Source organism: Phacochoerus africanus, chromosome 14, assembly GCF_016906955.1.
Source record: "Phacochoerus africanus isolate WHEZ1 chromosome 14, ROS_Pafr_v1, whole genome shotgun sequence".
Classification (NCBI taxonomy): domain Eukaryota; kingdom Metazoa; phylum Chordata; class Mammalia; order Artiodactyla; family Suidae; genus Phacochoerus; species Phacochoerus africanus.
In genome coordinates, this window is record NC_062557.1 from 16,826,919 (window position 1) to 16,843,478 (window position 16,560).

A 16,560-nucleotide genomic window follows, 5' to 3' on the forward strand; every position below is an offset into this window, starting at 1 on the left:
TTCTTTTTGGAAAGCACATTTAATTCACTGTTGCACAATTTAAACAAAGGAGGCAGGAAGTCAGGAAGGCACATAGGTAATTTCAACCAGGAATACTTAAAAAAGAGAAGTATCTTGAAATCATGGATGGTCTAGGAACATCTGAGAGGTAAAACAAAACAAAACAAAAAAACAAACAAACTGATTTCTTACATGAAAACTTGTCAGGAATGTTCAAAGTTTCCCATTACTGTCCAAGATCCTGAGATTGAACATAAAATATCTCCCAAAGAGCTAGGCACAAATAACCTCTTTGGGCTGTGTTGTCTGATGCTAAAATACTCTTTAGATGTTCACCCTACATGCCAAAACTGACTGCTATTGGCTATGTCATGAATACAGCTAAAGGTTCTCCCCACACATAAACAGTCCTGGTCTTCAAAGCCTATAAGCCTCATTCCAAAAGCTCAGACAAGAACCACTGATTTTTTCATCCTTTGGATATATGTTCCTCATCCTTGGATACAGTTTCTTCACATAAACTATCTTATATGAAGAACCAGGTGCTCCATATAAGGACCAAGTGCTACTCCAAGGGAGTCTCTTCCCATAGCCAAAGGTAAGAGTGAGAGTCTAAATTTCTTGGGTTCATAAACATCCCTCTGCATTTATCCCCTTACTACATAGCCATTCCCTACTAGGAGGAGTTATCATGAGTGAGACAAGGCTCAGCATCTGTCCCCATCCTAATCCCAAGGCTTATTCTCAATGTTAACATATGGATACAAAAGACCCATTTCAGCTAGTTCTTAGGGCTTCTTCTTCCCTAACACCTGGATGAAACTTTGTGCAAAGTGAGCAAAGAAGTAATAACCAAGTGGAGCTTAAGTGCTACATCAGAAGGTGTAACTGCTGACAAAAGTGGGAGAAGGGGTTCTGAAAGAGGATAGGATGAGGGTTTTCTTTTCCTTCTTCTTTTTTTTTTTTTTTTTGTCTTTTTGCCATTTCTTGGGCCACTCCCGTGGCATGTGGAGGTTCCCAGGCTAGGGGTCCAATCAGAGCTGTAGCTGCTGGCCTACGCCAGAGCCACAGCAACTCGGGATCCAAGCCGCGTCTGCAACCTACACCTCAGCTCACGGCAACGCCGGATCCTTAACCCACTGAGCAAGGGCAGGGACCGAACCCGCAACCTCATGGTTCCTAGTCGGATTCGTTAACCACTGAGCCACGATGGGAACTCCAGGATGAGGGTTTTTCATTGAGAAAGGCGATATTGGAGAACATCTGCTCCTACCAAACCAGGTCTCTCCAATCTCCCAACTGAAAAAAATAAACACTAATCAACATCCCCCAGAATCTTAAATGCATGCTTGATGCCACAGTAAGTCCCAGCATCATAGAATGTTGATACAGAAGGAGACTTTCTAGACTGGCTGGTCCAAACCCATCATGTTTCAATCTAGAAAATGAAACTAGCCCCAGGGAGAAGAAAGTGACTTGCCTTAAGGTTAAAGTTCCTTAGCTGCAACACTGAGGCCAGGCCTTAGATTTTCTGACCCTCAGACCACTGTTTATAGGCCATTTCCTTTTTCTTGGGGAGTGGTGGAGCTGTTAATATTGAATGAATGTAAACATCAATGGAGCAACTGCTTTTGCTAGAAAAAAAAGAAGAGCCCATTTTTCCTCCTCGGGAAAGGTCTGGCTTGTCCATGTGTCTATCCCCACAGGCTTCCAGGATCAGAGAGCCGTTATAGACCCAGCCACTGGGCAGTCACTGCTATGAATTTGCCAAGTGCGAGAGTCTGCATCCAGCTCAAGTCTGTGTGGTTTTTTTTATCTTCTACTTCCTCATCATCAAATAAAATTACAAATATAATGGACATGTGTTTATGTTTATGCTCCTTTATATTAAGCAGGCCTCACCATGGTTTCAGGTGCTCCAATGAGAAAAATAAAACAATTGCACTCTCAGATTAAAGACTGATTTATAACGAGGTTGCCTGGCCCCTGGGAGAATGGGCCACACATGCTGATACAATGGGCCCATCATTCCACCCTGGCATTTGTCCCCAGCAGACTCAGAGACCCATGGGAATGACTCCTTCACAAGACACCCAAGAGGTAAATAAATACAATCAGCCCCATGGGTGGCATAGCACATAGAAATACAGGGTTGGGTGTGTGGAGGTGCCTGGGACAAGGGGCAAAAGGCCTGAAGGGTGAGACCAGACCTCTGGCTCTAACCAGAGCACTTTCCCTGAGAGGAAAAGCTTTTGGTAGTGAGAGAGATTCCTAGTACCTATCAAATGTCAACAGCCATGAGAGGGTGGAATAGGAGGTAAAGAGGTGATGCTGGTCTAAGGGTGATACACTTCTAAGGGAACCTCTGGGGTGGAGCTGCCAACGAGGCAAATCCGAAGGGTTATAATTATGAACTGGGGACTCGGGCACCTTCCCCAAGGCCATGCATGACCCCTGGGTGGCCCTGCCATCCTCACTCCCAAATAGAAGATGAGGCAGCAAGGACTTCCCTTATGAGAGAACCATGATGGGTTGGGGTGATGGCAAAGACAGACAGCCCTGATGGTTCGGTCCCCCCCCCCCCCGCCAACCCCCCGCCGGTTTCTCCTTTGGCCTGAGGGAAAGGAGAGGAGAGTGAGGCACAGAAGACATACAAAGCCTGGCTGAGAGCCAGGCCCAAGAACCACAGACTGGGTAAATCAAGGTCCATTTCTCTGGAACGAGAGGCCTGAGCCTTGCCCTTCTCTTCAAGAAAATGGCCTGAGAAGGAAAGCTGGCTTCCCACTGAGGTAATGAAGAAACCTGCTCAGCTGTGTAGGTCACCCTCAGGTGAAGCAGGAAGACTCCCTGAAGGAGGCATTTTGAGGACAAAGGCTGAGAAGCCCCACTTACTGGAACATATCACAAGTTTTAAATTATACACGCCCCCACACACAGCGCGCGCGCGCACACACACACACACACACACACACACACACACACACACACACACTCTTCCAACCCATCCCACTCCAAGCCCCCAGTTCTGCCCCACAGATATTGCCCCCTGTAAACATGACAGCAGAGACACCCACAATCCTGGGACAGTCTGACAGTGATCTGAGGATGACTGCTTGTCATTAAGTGCCCCGGTAGGTGATGTTGGTGAAGGTGGATGTGGCCTCTTTATACAGGGGGTTGTTGGCCTGTGGAGAGAAGAAAAAAGTATCTTACAGCAAATTCCTCAATTCTTCCCCACCCTCAGGGTTTACACTTCATCTGAGAAGTTTACCCAAGACACTTCTCTGGGCTATACCATCAATGAACAGCTTGATGCTTGTAACACTCACACGTTTGCTCTTAAGGAGGGAGTGGATAGGAAATAAGAGGAGAGTTAGGGTGGAATACCATCCTGCCATAACCCCTCAATTCCTAAGAGGTTAAGGCAGCCCATCATTTTTGCTGATCTCCAAACATTTCAAGACAGCTTTTAGCCAACATCTTCCATTTCTTCCCTCTCTTCTAAACTCTCCCTTTTACCCTTCTCCCCTTTTCTCTTCATTGCAACCCTTTTGGGGGATGTGGGAAGAGAAGAGAAATGTAGCAGGACATCTTTTGCTCAAATAATTTTTAATCTGTTTTCACCTCATTCCTCAAGCCCTACCCACAGGCTGCCATGTTACCAGGAAAAGAATCCTCACTACACTTCCCAAATTATTTTCTAACAAAGAGTTACAAATCTCATTAGGTTGGGTAGTTTTTAGTAGTAGCCTCAAAAAGCACGGTACATTCTCATGTCCCTCCAGGGATCAGAATTTCTCCTTTTTTTTTTTTTTGTCTTTTCTAGGGCTGCTCCCACAGCATATGGAGGTTCCCAGGCTAGGGGTCCAATTAGAGCTGCAGCCACTGGCCTTCGCCAGACTCACAGCAATGTGGGATCCAAGCCGAGACTGGTGCGACCTACACCACAGCTCACAGCAACGCCGGATGCTCAACCTACTGAGCAAGCCCAGGGATCGAACCTGCAACCTCATGGCTCCCAGATTCATTTCTGCTGCGCCATGATGAAAACTCCAAGAACTATTCTAAATGATTTTTATGTACTAACTTATTTCATCTCTACATAGCCATAAGTGCAGCCCTAAAAAGACAAATGACAAATAATAATAATAATAATTAGAATAGTTCTTGATACATGGTAAATCCTCAGTAAATGTTAGCTATTATTTATTTCTGTTTGTGTTTGATGCTTTCATCCATATATAATGTATTACTCTATCTCCTCAATGTAGGATTCTCAAGTTTGTCCTATCTCCCTCACTCAGAGAAGTTTCCTTTTCATCTCTTTGCAGTGTCCAGAGTAGAGCTGGGCCCTGTCTGTGCTCAGCCATTACTCACTGATGTGATGGTGAGAGGATCAGGTAGTTTCCAGGAAGTATAAGGACAACAGGACAGTTAGAGCATCTCCCAATTTCCAGAATAGAGGCTAACTGGGAGACTATGGTGCTGGTTGAACTGGCCACCTTTAGCACCTACTGCTTCTACATCAGGCTCTGGAGCCAATGACTTAAGAAAATACCCAGCCCAACCCAGCCTCTTACTGTGTCCCATTTGGCTCTGGCTCTCTCTTCTTCAAATTTAGCAAACTCCTTCCGGTCATGGATGGTGATGAGGAGCTTCCAGATGAGCAGAGTAGCAAGGCCGATGAGCAGAATGGCCCCCATCACTGAAAGCAGGACCACCAGGATGTCAGGGCCCTTGGGACACTCTGTCAGGAGAGAACACAGAGCAGGGTGGTCGGGAATGGAACAGGAATCTCTTGAACTGGCCACAAATAAGATCTTTTTTTTTTTTTTTTGGTCTATTTTCTAGGGACACACATGCACCATATTGGAGTTCCCAGGCTAGGGTTCTAATTGTAGCTGCAGCTGCCAGCCTACACCATAGCCACAGCAATGCCGCCTACACCACAGCACACCACAGCTCATGGCAATGCCAGATCCTTAACCCACTGAGTGAGGCTAGGGATGGAACCCATGTCCTCAAGGATACTAGTCAGGTTCATTACACTGAGCCACAACAGGAACTCCCAATAAGATCTTCTTGACAAAGTAATAAAGTACTGCAGCGTGCTCTGAAGGAAACAGAACTTACAAAATAAGCTAATTAATTTTTAAAGGAGTAGGGGAGCCCATCTTTAGGGCAGCCATAATCTGTCCTGAGTATTTTAAATCAGAGGTCATTGGCTGGTCACCCACAGGCAAAACCCAGGCTACTCAGTGTCAGTTCACATAATTGTTTATTCAAAATTTAAGTTTGGGATTTCCCACTGTTGTGCAGCAGGTTATCGAATCTGGCACTCAGATTCGATCCCTCACCTAGGAACTCCCATATGTCACAGGTGCGGCCCTTAAAAAAACAACAAAAAAAAATTATTTTGTCAGCAACATGGAATAATCAGGACATGCTCCTCCTAAAATTTCAGATACTTCCTCTTCTCTTTAAAAAATAAAATCAAAAGATCTAGAAGCACTGAATCTATATTTTTATATTTTATTTTTAAATCACAAGGGCTAAGGGCTTAGATGGGACATGTTTTTTTAGTTTGCCAGTATCCTCAGCACTCTCTCTTTTCTCCACTAAACAGAGAGTAAAGTGTGACTTGTGACTGAGTCTGTGCAACCATGACCTCTGGAGCCAGACTGCCCGGGTGTGAACCCTGGCTTACCACTTACTTTTCTGTTTGACCTTTGGTAACTTAACCTTTCTGGGGTGTCTGTTTCCTACTTCTCTGTCTCTAAAATGTCTCACATGTTACTGGTGTACATGTGACATGTGGCTGATTTTCCCTAATTTGTTTACCCAGTTCCTGTAGGCCTTTGAGGTAGTTACCCTAGTTCAGATACTTACTCCCTGAGGGTGGAGAACCTAATGACATTTTTAGCACATTCTTGGAGACCAGGAGGCCTGCCAACCAAGACAATATATTGGGTTTCTTCCCAAAATATTTAGTCATCTAAAGTCCCAAGCCTATTGAGAGCCAACTTCCTGCTCAACCCCAATCAACAACCAACATAAACAGAGGTACGTCACCCCACTGAGAGCCAAGCTGAAGGGCTCTGCTTCCCATCAACAGCAGATGTCTGATGAGTGACTTCACTCTGGTAAACTCTCAGGTGTGAAGTAAGTAGGCGTTTGTATATGTGAGTATGATGGGTCTGGAGAGGCGTCACACCTACTTTCCACACTGTCTTCCACCTTCTTCTCTAAACATACACGCTACGCTCACCACACTCTACCCCCAAAATAACCGCCACCACAACCCAAGCTGTCTATTTCCCATCCCACCAAATTACAACCTGTCTATAATTAAAGGAATGTCGGGAGAGAGGCTGTGAGGTTCCAGCATCTGAGTTCCCAGGAGCAAAGGGAAAGCAATTATGAATTCTGGGAAAGCTGTTATGAATTCTCTGGAAGACTGAGGTAGGGCTGACCCACAAACCTCAGTGTGGACTCTCTTCAGTTCTGCATGTCAGCATGGGCAGGACAGGTAGAAGGCCAGGGAAATTTCAGGGGTGGAGGTGGGGGGGAATTAAAACTGTTAACTGTCTGTCCTGAAAAGGGTAGATGGCAGGCTTCCTGGAAGCAGACACAAGACCAAGTGGTCTCTGGAGAGCCCTCCAGCCACAGTGATGAGGACCCACAGCAGGTGATGACCCAAAGTCATGGCAGACAGGGTAGGGTGAGCAGACTTGACAAACAAAAGGACAGGAAGTCCAGTTAAATCTGAATTTCAGATAAACAATGAGTAACCTTTTGACATCAGTATGTACCACACTTTGCAGGAGAAGTATTGTATGTTACCAGGCAGCCCCACCTAGGAGTGGTGAGGGCTCAGCTCAAGGGAGCTCATGCCCTGGTGGCTGAACACCACTTGGCCAATGTCAGACTCCTTGGTGGTACCCTCTTCGGTGCCCTTTAGTGCCTCAGCCCTTCGGAGAGAGCATCTGCAAGAATATGAGGGGAGAGAATGGGAATACTCTCTGAGGTCTCAGATGCTACCTTCTACTCAAAGCCAGAGGCCCTGAAAGGGATTGGGGGTTGGGGTGAAAGGAGAGGCAGAACTTGGAATTCCAGGGCAGCCAGATTAGGAAATGTGAGTCTGGGATCGCATCTCCTAATGTGGAGGAAGGGGTCCACCGGCCGTAAGCCTAAAAAGTTACCCTCACTCTGATAACTAGATATTTGTTACCACCCCAGTTATCATGTCTGTTCCCCACAACTCCAGGCAGTAGAGTCCAGTCTCAGAATACCAGGTGAAGTGATTTTGGTAAGTGAAACAGCAGAAGCACCAGTGGGATTGTTACAGCAAAGAGATGAAGAAATGTTAAATCCCCAAAGCAAGAACACGCTGCCCTTCTGTCACTAGAGGGGACAAAGGTACACATAGGGTGGATTTGGAAAAATCCATTCAATGTGTTAACCTGGGCGGGTGGGAAGGAACTCCTGGCCAAACTAATTCACACCTGCTCCCCAACAGATACACACCCAGACTCTTCCCTCTCCACTTCCCCACATCAGAATTCCCTTGGGTCACAAAGTAAAATTAAGGTGATGCCATTGCTTTACCTTCTCCCTTACAAAGGATGAGAGCTCTCAAAAGGCTGATGAACAATAATCACAAATGGGGACCCCACATTCACATCTACCCATGGGGACAGCAACACCCTGGATGACACTGATATAGCCCTTTCCCCACTTTCATCCCCTTCCTTCTCCAAGTAGCCCAAATTCTTCCAACAGATATCAAGATGTATGTTACATCTGCCTGTCTCCTAGGAATAATCAGTCCTATTAATTCACCCAAAACCCTCGAGTTAAGTATTTTCTCCATCAATAACTAAATATGGAGACAGAACAATAGATAAGAAAGACACCATCCCTGTGTTCATGGAACGTATGATCGATGGAGGGAGGCAGGTGATTAAAGAGGCAATTTAATAGTGTGGTGAAAGCTCATCTAAAGGGAAGCACCACTGCTGTGAGAATTTGGTGCAGGAAATCTGGTCATTGGAATGGAGGCTGGAGGAGGTCTGAGAAGGCTCCTCGGGGGAAGTGGTATGTCTAAATCAGAGGCATTCGACCATTGGGGAATATATCACAATTACCAGGAGTGCTAATAAAGAGCACAGAGGTGTAGGCTTGTGGAAGTATGACAGGGCTCAAGACTCTGGACTTTTTTTAACAAGGGAACACACAAAAGTTTGAGAACCACTGGCCTAAAGCAGGGGTTGGCCACGGAGGGCCCAATGCTCTGCATGCCACTGGCCACCTGTTTCTGTAAACACAGCCTGGCCCCTTCCTTTGCATATAGTCTACAGCTGCTTTCCTGCTACTGGGCTAAGAGTTGTCGTCAGAGCAGAGACCATTTGGTCCAGAAAGCCTGAAATATTTAACATCTGGCCCTTTACAGAGAAAGTTTGCTGGCCCCTGGTCTAAGGAATGATTTGAAGAAATTCCTACAGCTGTTAAGAACCCAGCATAGTGACGTGAAGATGCAGGTTTGATCCCTGGCCTCACTTGGTAGGTTAAGGATCTAGAGCATTGCCGAAAGCTGCAGCATAGGTCACCGACGTGGCTCAGATCTGGTGTTGCTGTAGCTGTACCTGTGGCTGTGGCCGAAGCTGCAGCTCCAATTCAACCCCTGGCCTGGGAACTCCCATATGCCACAGGTTGCCCTTAAAAAGAAAGGAAAAAAAAAAAAAAAGTCAAGCGACCAAGTGATTCAGCCTCTGCCTTCAGACATTGTTCCTTCCCTCCCCAAAATTCTTGTCCACCCTCCCATCCCCCACGCCCTCCTATCCTAGCCCTTATCCCTCTGCAGTGTCATTACTAATTTACAAGTCTCTCTCCCCCACAGCTGGTGAGTGCCATCTCTGCCTTATTTACTATTATATCCCCAGCACCCAGCCCACTGCCTGATAGAAGTGCTCAAAAATATTGTCTGTTGGGAGTTCCTGTTGTGACAAAGTGGAAATGAATCCAACTAGTATCCATGAGGATGCGGGTTCGATCCCTGGCCTCGCTCAGGAGATTAAGGATCGGGTGTTGCTGTGAGCCGTGGTGTGGGTTGCAGACGCAGCTCAGATAAAAAAAAATATATATATATACTATCTAATGATTCTCATCTTAATCCATTGTTTAAGGGAAGGAAAGGAGATGAAGGGAATAAGGGGAAACAAGCAAATCTATTGTGCTAGATGGTGACAAACCTATATGACAGGTTAAGTGCTCCTGCTTCCATGGGGCCTTGAAAGCAAGCACTGACTTTTCAGTGTTCAGGGCAGCCTTGAGCAGTGCCTCCAACCCTTCACCACTTCTCATGATGAACCTGGTAAGGTCAGTACCTCAAACCTCAGGCCTTCCTCTGAAGCAGCAAACAGGTTGCTCTTAGCAACCATTTAACTTTTGGCAGAGCAGATGCTTTGTGCTGAAAAGTCTAGAATTTAAACTCCTTACTTCTAAACATTATCGCCTCCAGAAAATCCATGCTATACTCTGTTCCTTGATGAGCTCCACATCTACCTTCTTCCTCTCCTTACCCGCGTTCTTATTTTTCTGTCTCCTCAATTAGCAAGTCACTTTCTTGCTAGCATTTGTATTTACACACCCCCATAACCGGATGACAGGCCCTTAACCTGGCTGTTTTAAGAGGAGCGATGGATGGAAATAACTGCCTAACACAGTTCTCCCTCTCCCTGGAGCAGCACCAGGACCCTCAGGGCTCACTCACCTGGCTCTTCTACCACATACAGGATGGACTTTCCACTGGAGTCTTCATAGTACTGGAATCTGACGACACAGTCATCCTCATTCTTGTAGGTACAATTCACTGCATTCTTGCCACTGTCCTCTGGGGGAGGGGGGACAATGAGAGAATGAAAAACAGGTCAATTCCTGGAAGACGGGGCTACCCCCGGACCACAGGAAACCCTATGCCTGACGTTAGGCACGATGCCCAGAATAGAGATGGCTATTGTGCCACCTAGATGACCTCTAGATGACCTTCGGTGATGTACTTTGTCCCTCACAGGCCTTTTCTGGCTCTTATTCCTTCCTGTAGAAGGGACATGACATTCTATTACATAATCTGATTCAAAGCCTGGCTGGATCACCTACCAGCTGTGTGATCTTGGGTAAGTCACTTGACCTCATCAAATCTCCCTTCCTTCTTCTGTGGAAGAAAAAGATACCAAAGATACCCTCATTCACAGGGATGGTTGAGAATCAAACAACATAAACTACCTAACACACAGTGGGTGTTCCCTCTCTTTCCTTTCTCTGCTGGCTCAATGATTCTCAACAGTTTACTCAGCCCTTATATTTCTTCTATTTCTGCTTCTGATCCAGTGTTCCTCTCCAGAGCCATCTCCTCTTCTCTGCCCCCCATCGTGTTTTGTTGGCTTCGTCCCTTCTAATTTTACTTTTTATTTGTTGCATGTTATTTTATTTTTATTTTTATCGATTGTTGACTTACAATGTTGTGTTAGTTTCAGGTGTACAACAAAGTAATCAGTTATACGTATAAATATATCCATTCTTTTCCTCTTCTAATTCTAAAATCTGTTATTCTGACATTATTCTGAAACTATGGATTACCCTTCAACAGCTGCACTAAGCCCTATACCAGTTTTACCAGATGGGAAAAACTGACACACGATGGGATTAAGCAAATGTGACAAGGTCATACAGCAAAGAAGTGATGGAGTAGGACTAGGACATGAGTCTCAAAGCACATCCTACAGACTTTAGCTCAATAAGCTTTTGGTAAACCACAGCAGTATTTCAGTAGAGTGGAAAGAGTAAGGATTTCAGGATTTCATTCTAATCTTAACTCACCACTAATTTGCTTGGGCAAGTTACTTAACTTTGTTGAGATTCAATTTCCTCATCCTCAAAAATGAAGATACCAATAGTACTAAATTCTACTTTACTAGATTGTTGGGAGAAGAATAACACAATGAAAAGATACTTTTATAACTTGTGTAAGTTACAAGGTTTCATACAAAGAAGCATTTATGATTATCTTGGTAGGGGAATGGGGGTAATACTTAACAACTAACTCGTAATACCCATCTGGTTAGGTGACAAAAAAATATCTCCTGGAGTTCCTGTCATGGCTCAGTGGTTAACGAATCCAACTAGGAACCATGAGGTTGCGGGTTTGATCCCTGGCCTTGCTCAGTGGGTTGAGGATCCGGCATTGCTGTGAGCTGTGGTATAAGTTGCAGACGCGGCTTGGATCCCGCGTTGCTGTGGCTCTGGTGTAGGCCGGTGGCTACAGCTCCGATTAGTCCCCTAGCCTGGGAACCTCCACATGCCGCAGGAGCGGCCCAAGAAATGGCAAAAAGACAAAATATATATATATATATATATATATATCTCCTATCTCAGCAGCCTCTTCCATCTAAGCTAATCATAGCAAGCCTGATCTCCTCCAGAGAAAAAACTGCCTCCTTAAACTCAATCCCCAAATCACTACCCTCACCCCAGCCCCACTTCTGATATTAGCCAAAGGGTTCAGAGATCTGATTCTTTCCCATAACACCCCTACCCAGAAGCTGGCTGGCCAACTGTGTCTTACTGCAGCTCTCACTGAAAATGTTTCCTGCCTTCATGGAGATCACTTATCTCCCTGACACCACCAATGACTAGCAGGCCCAGATAACAACATCAGATGTACTGATAGCAGCAAAGATCATCTCCTTCTAAGTCAAGATGAAATACAAATTAGAACAATTGCAGGCAAGACTTTTGGTCTATATTTCTCCAGGAGGAGCTCCAGAGAGCCCAAAGGGCTTCAGGTTAGTGATTTTGGCTACAAATCCATAAAGGTGAAGGTTTCCCTCTAAACCAGCAAAACTATATGCCTGGGCATTGCTTAACACTCTTAGTTAAGTAAAGTTTATAAATGTTTACTAGCCTACTAAGCTCAGGGGATCATGGGCAACTACTTCCTTACTTTGCCTCTCAAGTTTCTTCATATGTAAATGGGGCAACTTATCTTGCTTTCCTTGGGGTGGTAAAGTCAGGGTTGCCTGGCTCATACATACTTTAAAAGTTATTTGCAGCATTTTGCTGAGTCCATGGGCTCTGGGAAGCAGCAGGGGAACAAATCAGCAGTGATGCAAGAGGACTCTAAGGGAAGCCAGCATTTATTAAACACCTACTGTATATCAGGCCTGCACAGCATGCCTTTGAGGTAGGAATTACTTTTCCATTTTACAGATGAGAGTTGAGTAGGTCCTGGAATTAACTGAGAGGAACTTAGAACCTGGGTATGTGTAACTCTATGACATGCCGAACTTACGAAGCTCCTTCACAGACTCAATCTCATCACGACAGTAACGGCTGCAAGTATTTGCCTCGTAGAGGGATCCCCGGTTAAACTTCTTACACTCCACACACTCCCTAGAGGAGAGAGGACACAGGGATGAAGGCAATGAAGGAACACACCTAAGTGTGTTTCAGTATGGCTCTGCCCACCATACCCCAGAAAACTGTTCTGAAAACACACAAGCAAAAACATCTTGGGGGCCCAGATAGTCACACTTGGAGTTCAGAGGTGAGAACTTAGGAGGAAATTTACCTGCTTAGCCACAGGTAAAGCCTGGTAGGCAGGATCTCCTAGGTGACTTCATTGAACTTCTTCATGTTCCATCTAAGACTGTGACAGGAGCATGAACCCCATGCCACTTCTGGGAGCCTTAAAGTCAGAACTGGTCTCATAATTTGGGGACCCCATGAAAAATTAAAATATCAGGTCCCTCATTCAAAAATTAGTAGGAATTTCATGGAGTTCCCATTGTGGCTCAGTGGTAACGAACCTGACTAGTATCCATGAGGATGTGTGTTTGATCCCTGGCCTTGCTCAGTGGGTTAAGGATCCAGGATTGCCGTGTGAGCTATGGTGTAGGTCGCAGTTGAGGCTCAAATCCTGCATTGCTGTGGCTGTGGTGTAGGCTGGCAGCTGCTACTCCAATTCAACCCCTAGCCTGGGAACTTCCATATGCTGTGGGTGTGGGCCTAAAAAGGGCAAAAAAAAAAAAAAAAATCAGGAATTTCAGAACAATGACAGCAGAGCATTGACAGAAGTGTGGGGCCCTTCCAAGCATGGGGTTCTGCATAAATGTGCAGATTGTATGCCATGAATCCAGCCCTGCTCAAAGCAGTAAGAGAAACAGCAATGCCACAGACTTGGGCTGACGGGGGCTTCCTCTGACCCCCAGGTCAGTAATTAAAAATGTGGTGAACATCTCCTGTTTCACATAGTACCCTTCATTACTCCAGCCCCACAGCCCCCACAGAATCAGAACATCAGCACTGGAACACTCCCCAGATGCTACCCAGTTTAGTCCTCATCCCATCTCAGGAATTCAGAATCCAGCCCAAAAGAGGTTTCTCCAGCTGTGGTCTAGCTGGTACTACCCTGTGCCCTGTGTGCTTGGCTCTACCCTCAACTTTCCCCCAAGTTTTCAATGGAAAAAGAAAAGCTAGTCATTTGCTGGAAGAGGCTCCTCTCCCTAAAGCCTGTGAGTAACAGATAAAACCTGCCTAGTCTGGGGACCCTCCCTCACCCGCATCCCAGACAACCAAGTCTCTCCATCTCACTTTTCTGCCCACTCACTTCTTAAAGGTGCAGGCATCAGGGCAGGTGGGACACTTCTCACAGGTGTCCCCGTAGGAGCCTGGCTGGATGCAGACGCAGCTGCCGCATTCGCAATTGCCCCGCCCGCTGCACAGCAGCCCGTTGCTAGACAAGCAGGTGTCGGTGCGCGTGGTACAGTTGCAGTAGAAACCAGTCCAGTCGGAGTCACACAGACAGTCCCCGCAGCTGCACTGGCCATGGCCTGAAAGCACACAACCCAGAGGGGCACACTAGCCGGTGAGGCCCCCGCTCTAGCATAATAGCTTGATCTGCTGCAGGCTTTACCCCTCATCACCCCCTGACACAGCCACACTTTAGCCCCCACACTGAGCCGCTCACCATCCTCCGGGCGGTCCTCATAGCTTCATGGTCCTCTGCATGCTGTTCCCTCTACCTAGATGCCCTTTCACCCTGTAACCACTACCAAACTCCTACTCACCCCTTAAAGTTCAACTCAAATGTTCCTCTCCCATGGCACTTTTTCTGACTCACCCCCCACCCCCCGCCCCAGGCCAAATCAACGGTCTGCCCATGTGCTCGCCCAACACTTATTTCCCCTCTATTTCAACCCTCACGTTCAACCCATTTGCTTGTTTATCTGTTTCTCTTTCTGGGTTATGAGCTCTCTGATGGGGAGCACAAATCATATTCATTTTTCCATCACTTGTGGTTAACATAACATCTGATACAGAGTAGGCATAAAATTAATGTTTATTTATCCATTCAGTCAGCAAATATTTACTGAGTTCCTACAACATCCTCAACACTAGAGACTCAGCAGTGATCAAGACAGGCAAGGTCCCTACTATCATGCAGCTAACATCCCAGTTAAATTCCTGGAAAATACACATAAATGTTCACCAACATGTGTTCTGGGTTGTATTATCATAGTATCTCAAAGAACCAACAGCCTTAATAGGAAAGACCCATTCGCCTTCCTATAATATAGAAGATGGGAGAGAGAGACTAGATGAGGGGTTAGACTGCTTGCATGAAGGCATTAACTCTTAACACTATACTCCTCTAAAATTCATTTAACAAAGTTTTAAAACTTGGCTCCTAAACCCTGCAGAAAGGTGACTCATTATCCAGGACTCTGAATCAGGAAGAAGTGGATGAATAATAAAAATCTGACTGTTAATCAGAGGAAAGGCAGGAGCAAGGGGAAGTAACCTGCATTGGTCTGAAAACCATGCTATTGTGTGAGCACATGGGCCCCAAGGTGGTGGAGGAGAGGGTGGAACACAGCCAGGCTCAAAGAGGAACCAGCTGGTTACCCCCTGCTCCCCAGCAACCCCAGTGGGTCTGACTATGTCTCTTGGCCACTACAGGTCCCTCTGGATGGGTATCACTCACTAAAGGATGGCTGATACCAGTCCTAGGAAGCACACTGGTATTCAAGACTCAGACACACTTTGCTGCCTTGGCAAGAAGTTTTCGGTTTCCCAAGAAGGATGGGAAACATAACCTCATCTGCCCCAGCTGCCAAATATATCTAGAGAGTAGAGATACTGGGCTGGCAGAAAGGTGGAGAAAGAAGAAAGACTGCATTTTGAGGTTGGGTTCCATAGAAGTATATCTTGTGGTGAGGATTCTTGCTCCAGAAACGGAAGGGAGGGAGAAAAGCAGGACAGGGCAGGAGTTGATAGCTGGCAAGAACGTGGTCTCAGCCTGAGACTGCCCTTAGCCTGAGAGGCACCACAATAACCCTAAGGTAAAGCCACTGGCCTTGTGTAACACCTTGTCCTTCAGTCCTTGGCCAAAGTCTGAGGGCAAGACGGCACCTGTTCAGCTGAAAATAATTCTGCAGAGAAGGGGCAGCTGTGAGGTATTATCAACAGCCCTAATAGCAGCTGGAGGATGTGGGGGCCAGCCAGCAGAAGGGAACCCTACCCTGTCCACTACACCCAGCTTTTGGCCACAGCACCCAGACAGGGAAGGGCGACCCCAGAGAGGCCTGGCAGCGCTCAGAGGCCTCCTCAGAAACCCTTGTCCCATAGTATATCCTTTGTGAGGCAAAACAAAGTGATCTTTGAGAAGACAGTCTGCCAGACCATCCAGGGAGTGAGCTGGGGAGCGGAAGCGGCAACCCAGAGCCAGGGGGTTCACTCCAAAGCCCCCGCAGGGCCAATCCTTAAAAGGAAACCACAGTGTGGTAATGTCACAGGACTGGCACCCCTCCAGCCAAAGGGTGGCTGAGCCTGGGTTCACGGGAACGTCAGGGGAGGGGGCTGGGAAATGAAGAGAAAGAAAGAGAAGGGAGGGAGGGGTGGGGGAGGGCTGAGTCAAAGGAGTCAAAAGAATGCATGTTCATTCACTGTGCATTCAGGTGAAAGAATGCAGCCACTCTCCCTATAGCTTGACCTTCTGGGCTAAGGCATCACTCCGCTGCTCTCCTTTATGAGCCACCCTTTCCTCCTCCATGAAGCCACCCAGGCTCCCCCCACCCCAAATCTCTCTCCAATAGACTCCTTTAACACTCCCTGAGGACACCCTACTTCCAGGATCCAACAGGTTCTGGGAGTTCTCCTCAGCTAGGTTAGTGGAGGACAAAACTGTCTTATTCGTGCCTCTTTCCTATCCCTCAACGGTGGAGCATGCGGGTCAGAAGCTGACTCACGTGGGTGCCTGATCAATGGATGTTCATGGATGCCGTAGGTGGAGGCATCCCCTGAGGACATGGATGCATATCCTGATGTTTGAGGGGCGTTAATACTGGGGGACCACAAGAACTGTGTCTCCAGAGGTGGGGAGAGGACAGGGAAGGCCAGGGGCTAGAACAGCGGCTGAGTCAGAGTGCTCCCCCCTCATGAGCCCCTGCTTGAAGCAAAGAACAGACCAAGCCAGTAGCTCCAAGGAGAGACTACGGCGAG

At 46.7% G+C, this 16,560-nt stretch overlaps 1 protein-coding gene across 1 annotated transcript in view; it reads right to left on the minus strand.

The window, feature by feature from the left end:
- The window catches only part of ITGB3 (integrin subunit beta 3), a 58,830-nt gene continuing 42,270 nt past the window's right edge, over positions 1-16,560 (minus strand). Inside the window, exons 11-15 of the mRNA XM_047757678.1 lie at positions 13,667-13,889; positions 12,350-12,450; positions 9,773-9,892; positions 4,581-4,747; positions 1-3,185 (exon numbers count right to left, since the gene is read on the minus strand). Coding sequence (XP_047613634.1) covers positions 3,120-3,185; positions 4,581-4,747; positions 9,773-9,892; positions 12,350-12,450; positions 13,667-13,889 — 677 coding nt within the window. The 3' untranslated portion in view covers positions 1-3,119. The remainder of the gene's footprint in view (positions 3,186-4,580; positions 4,748-9,772; positions 9,893-12,349; positions 12,451-13,666; positions 13,890-16,560) is intronic.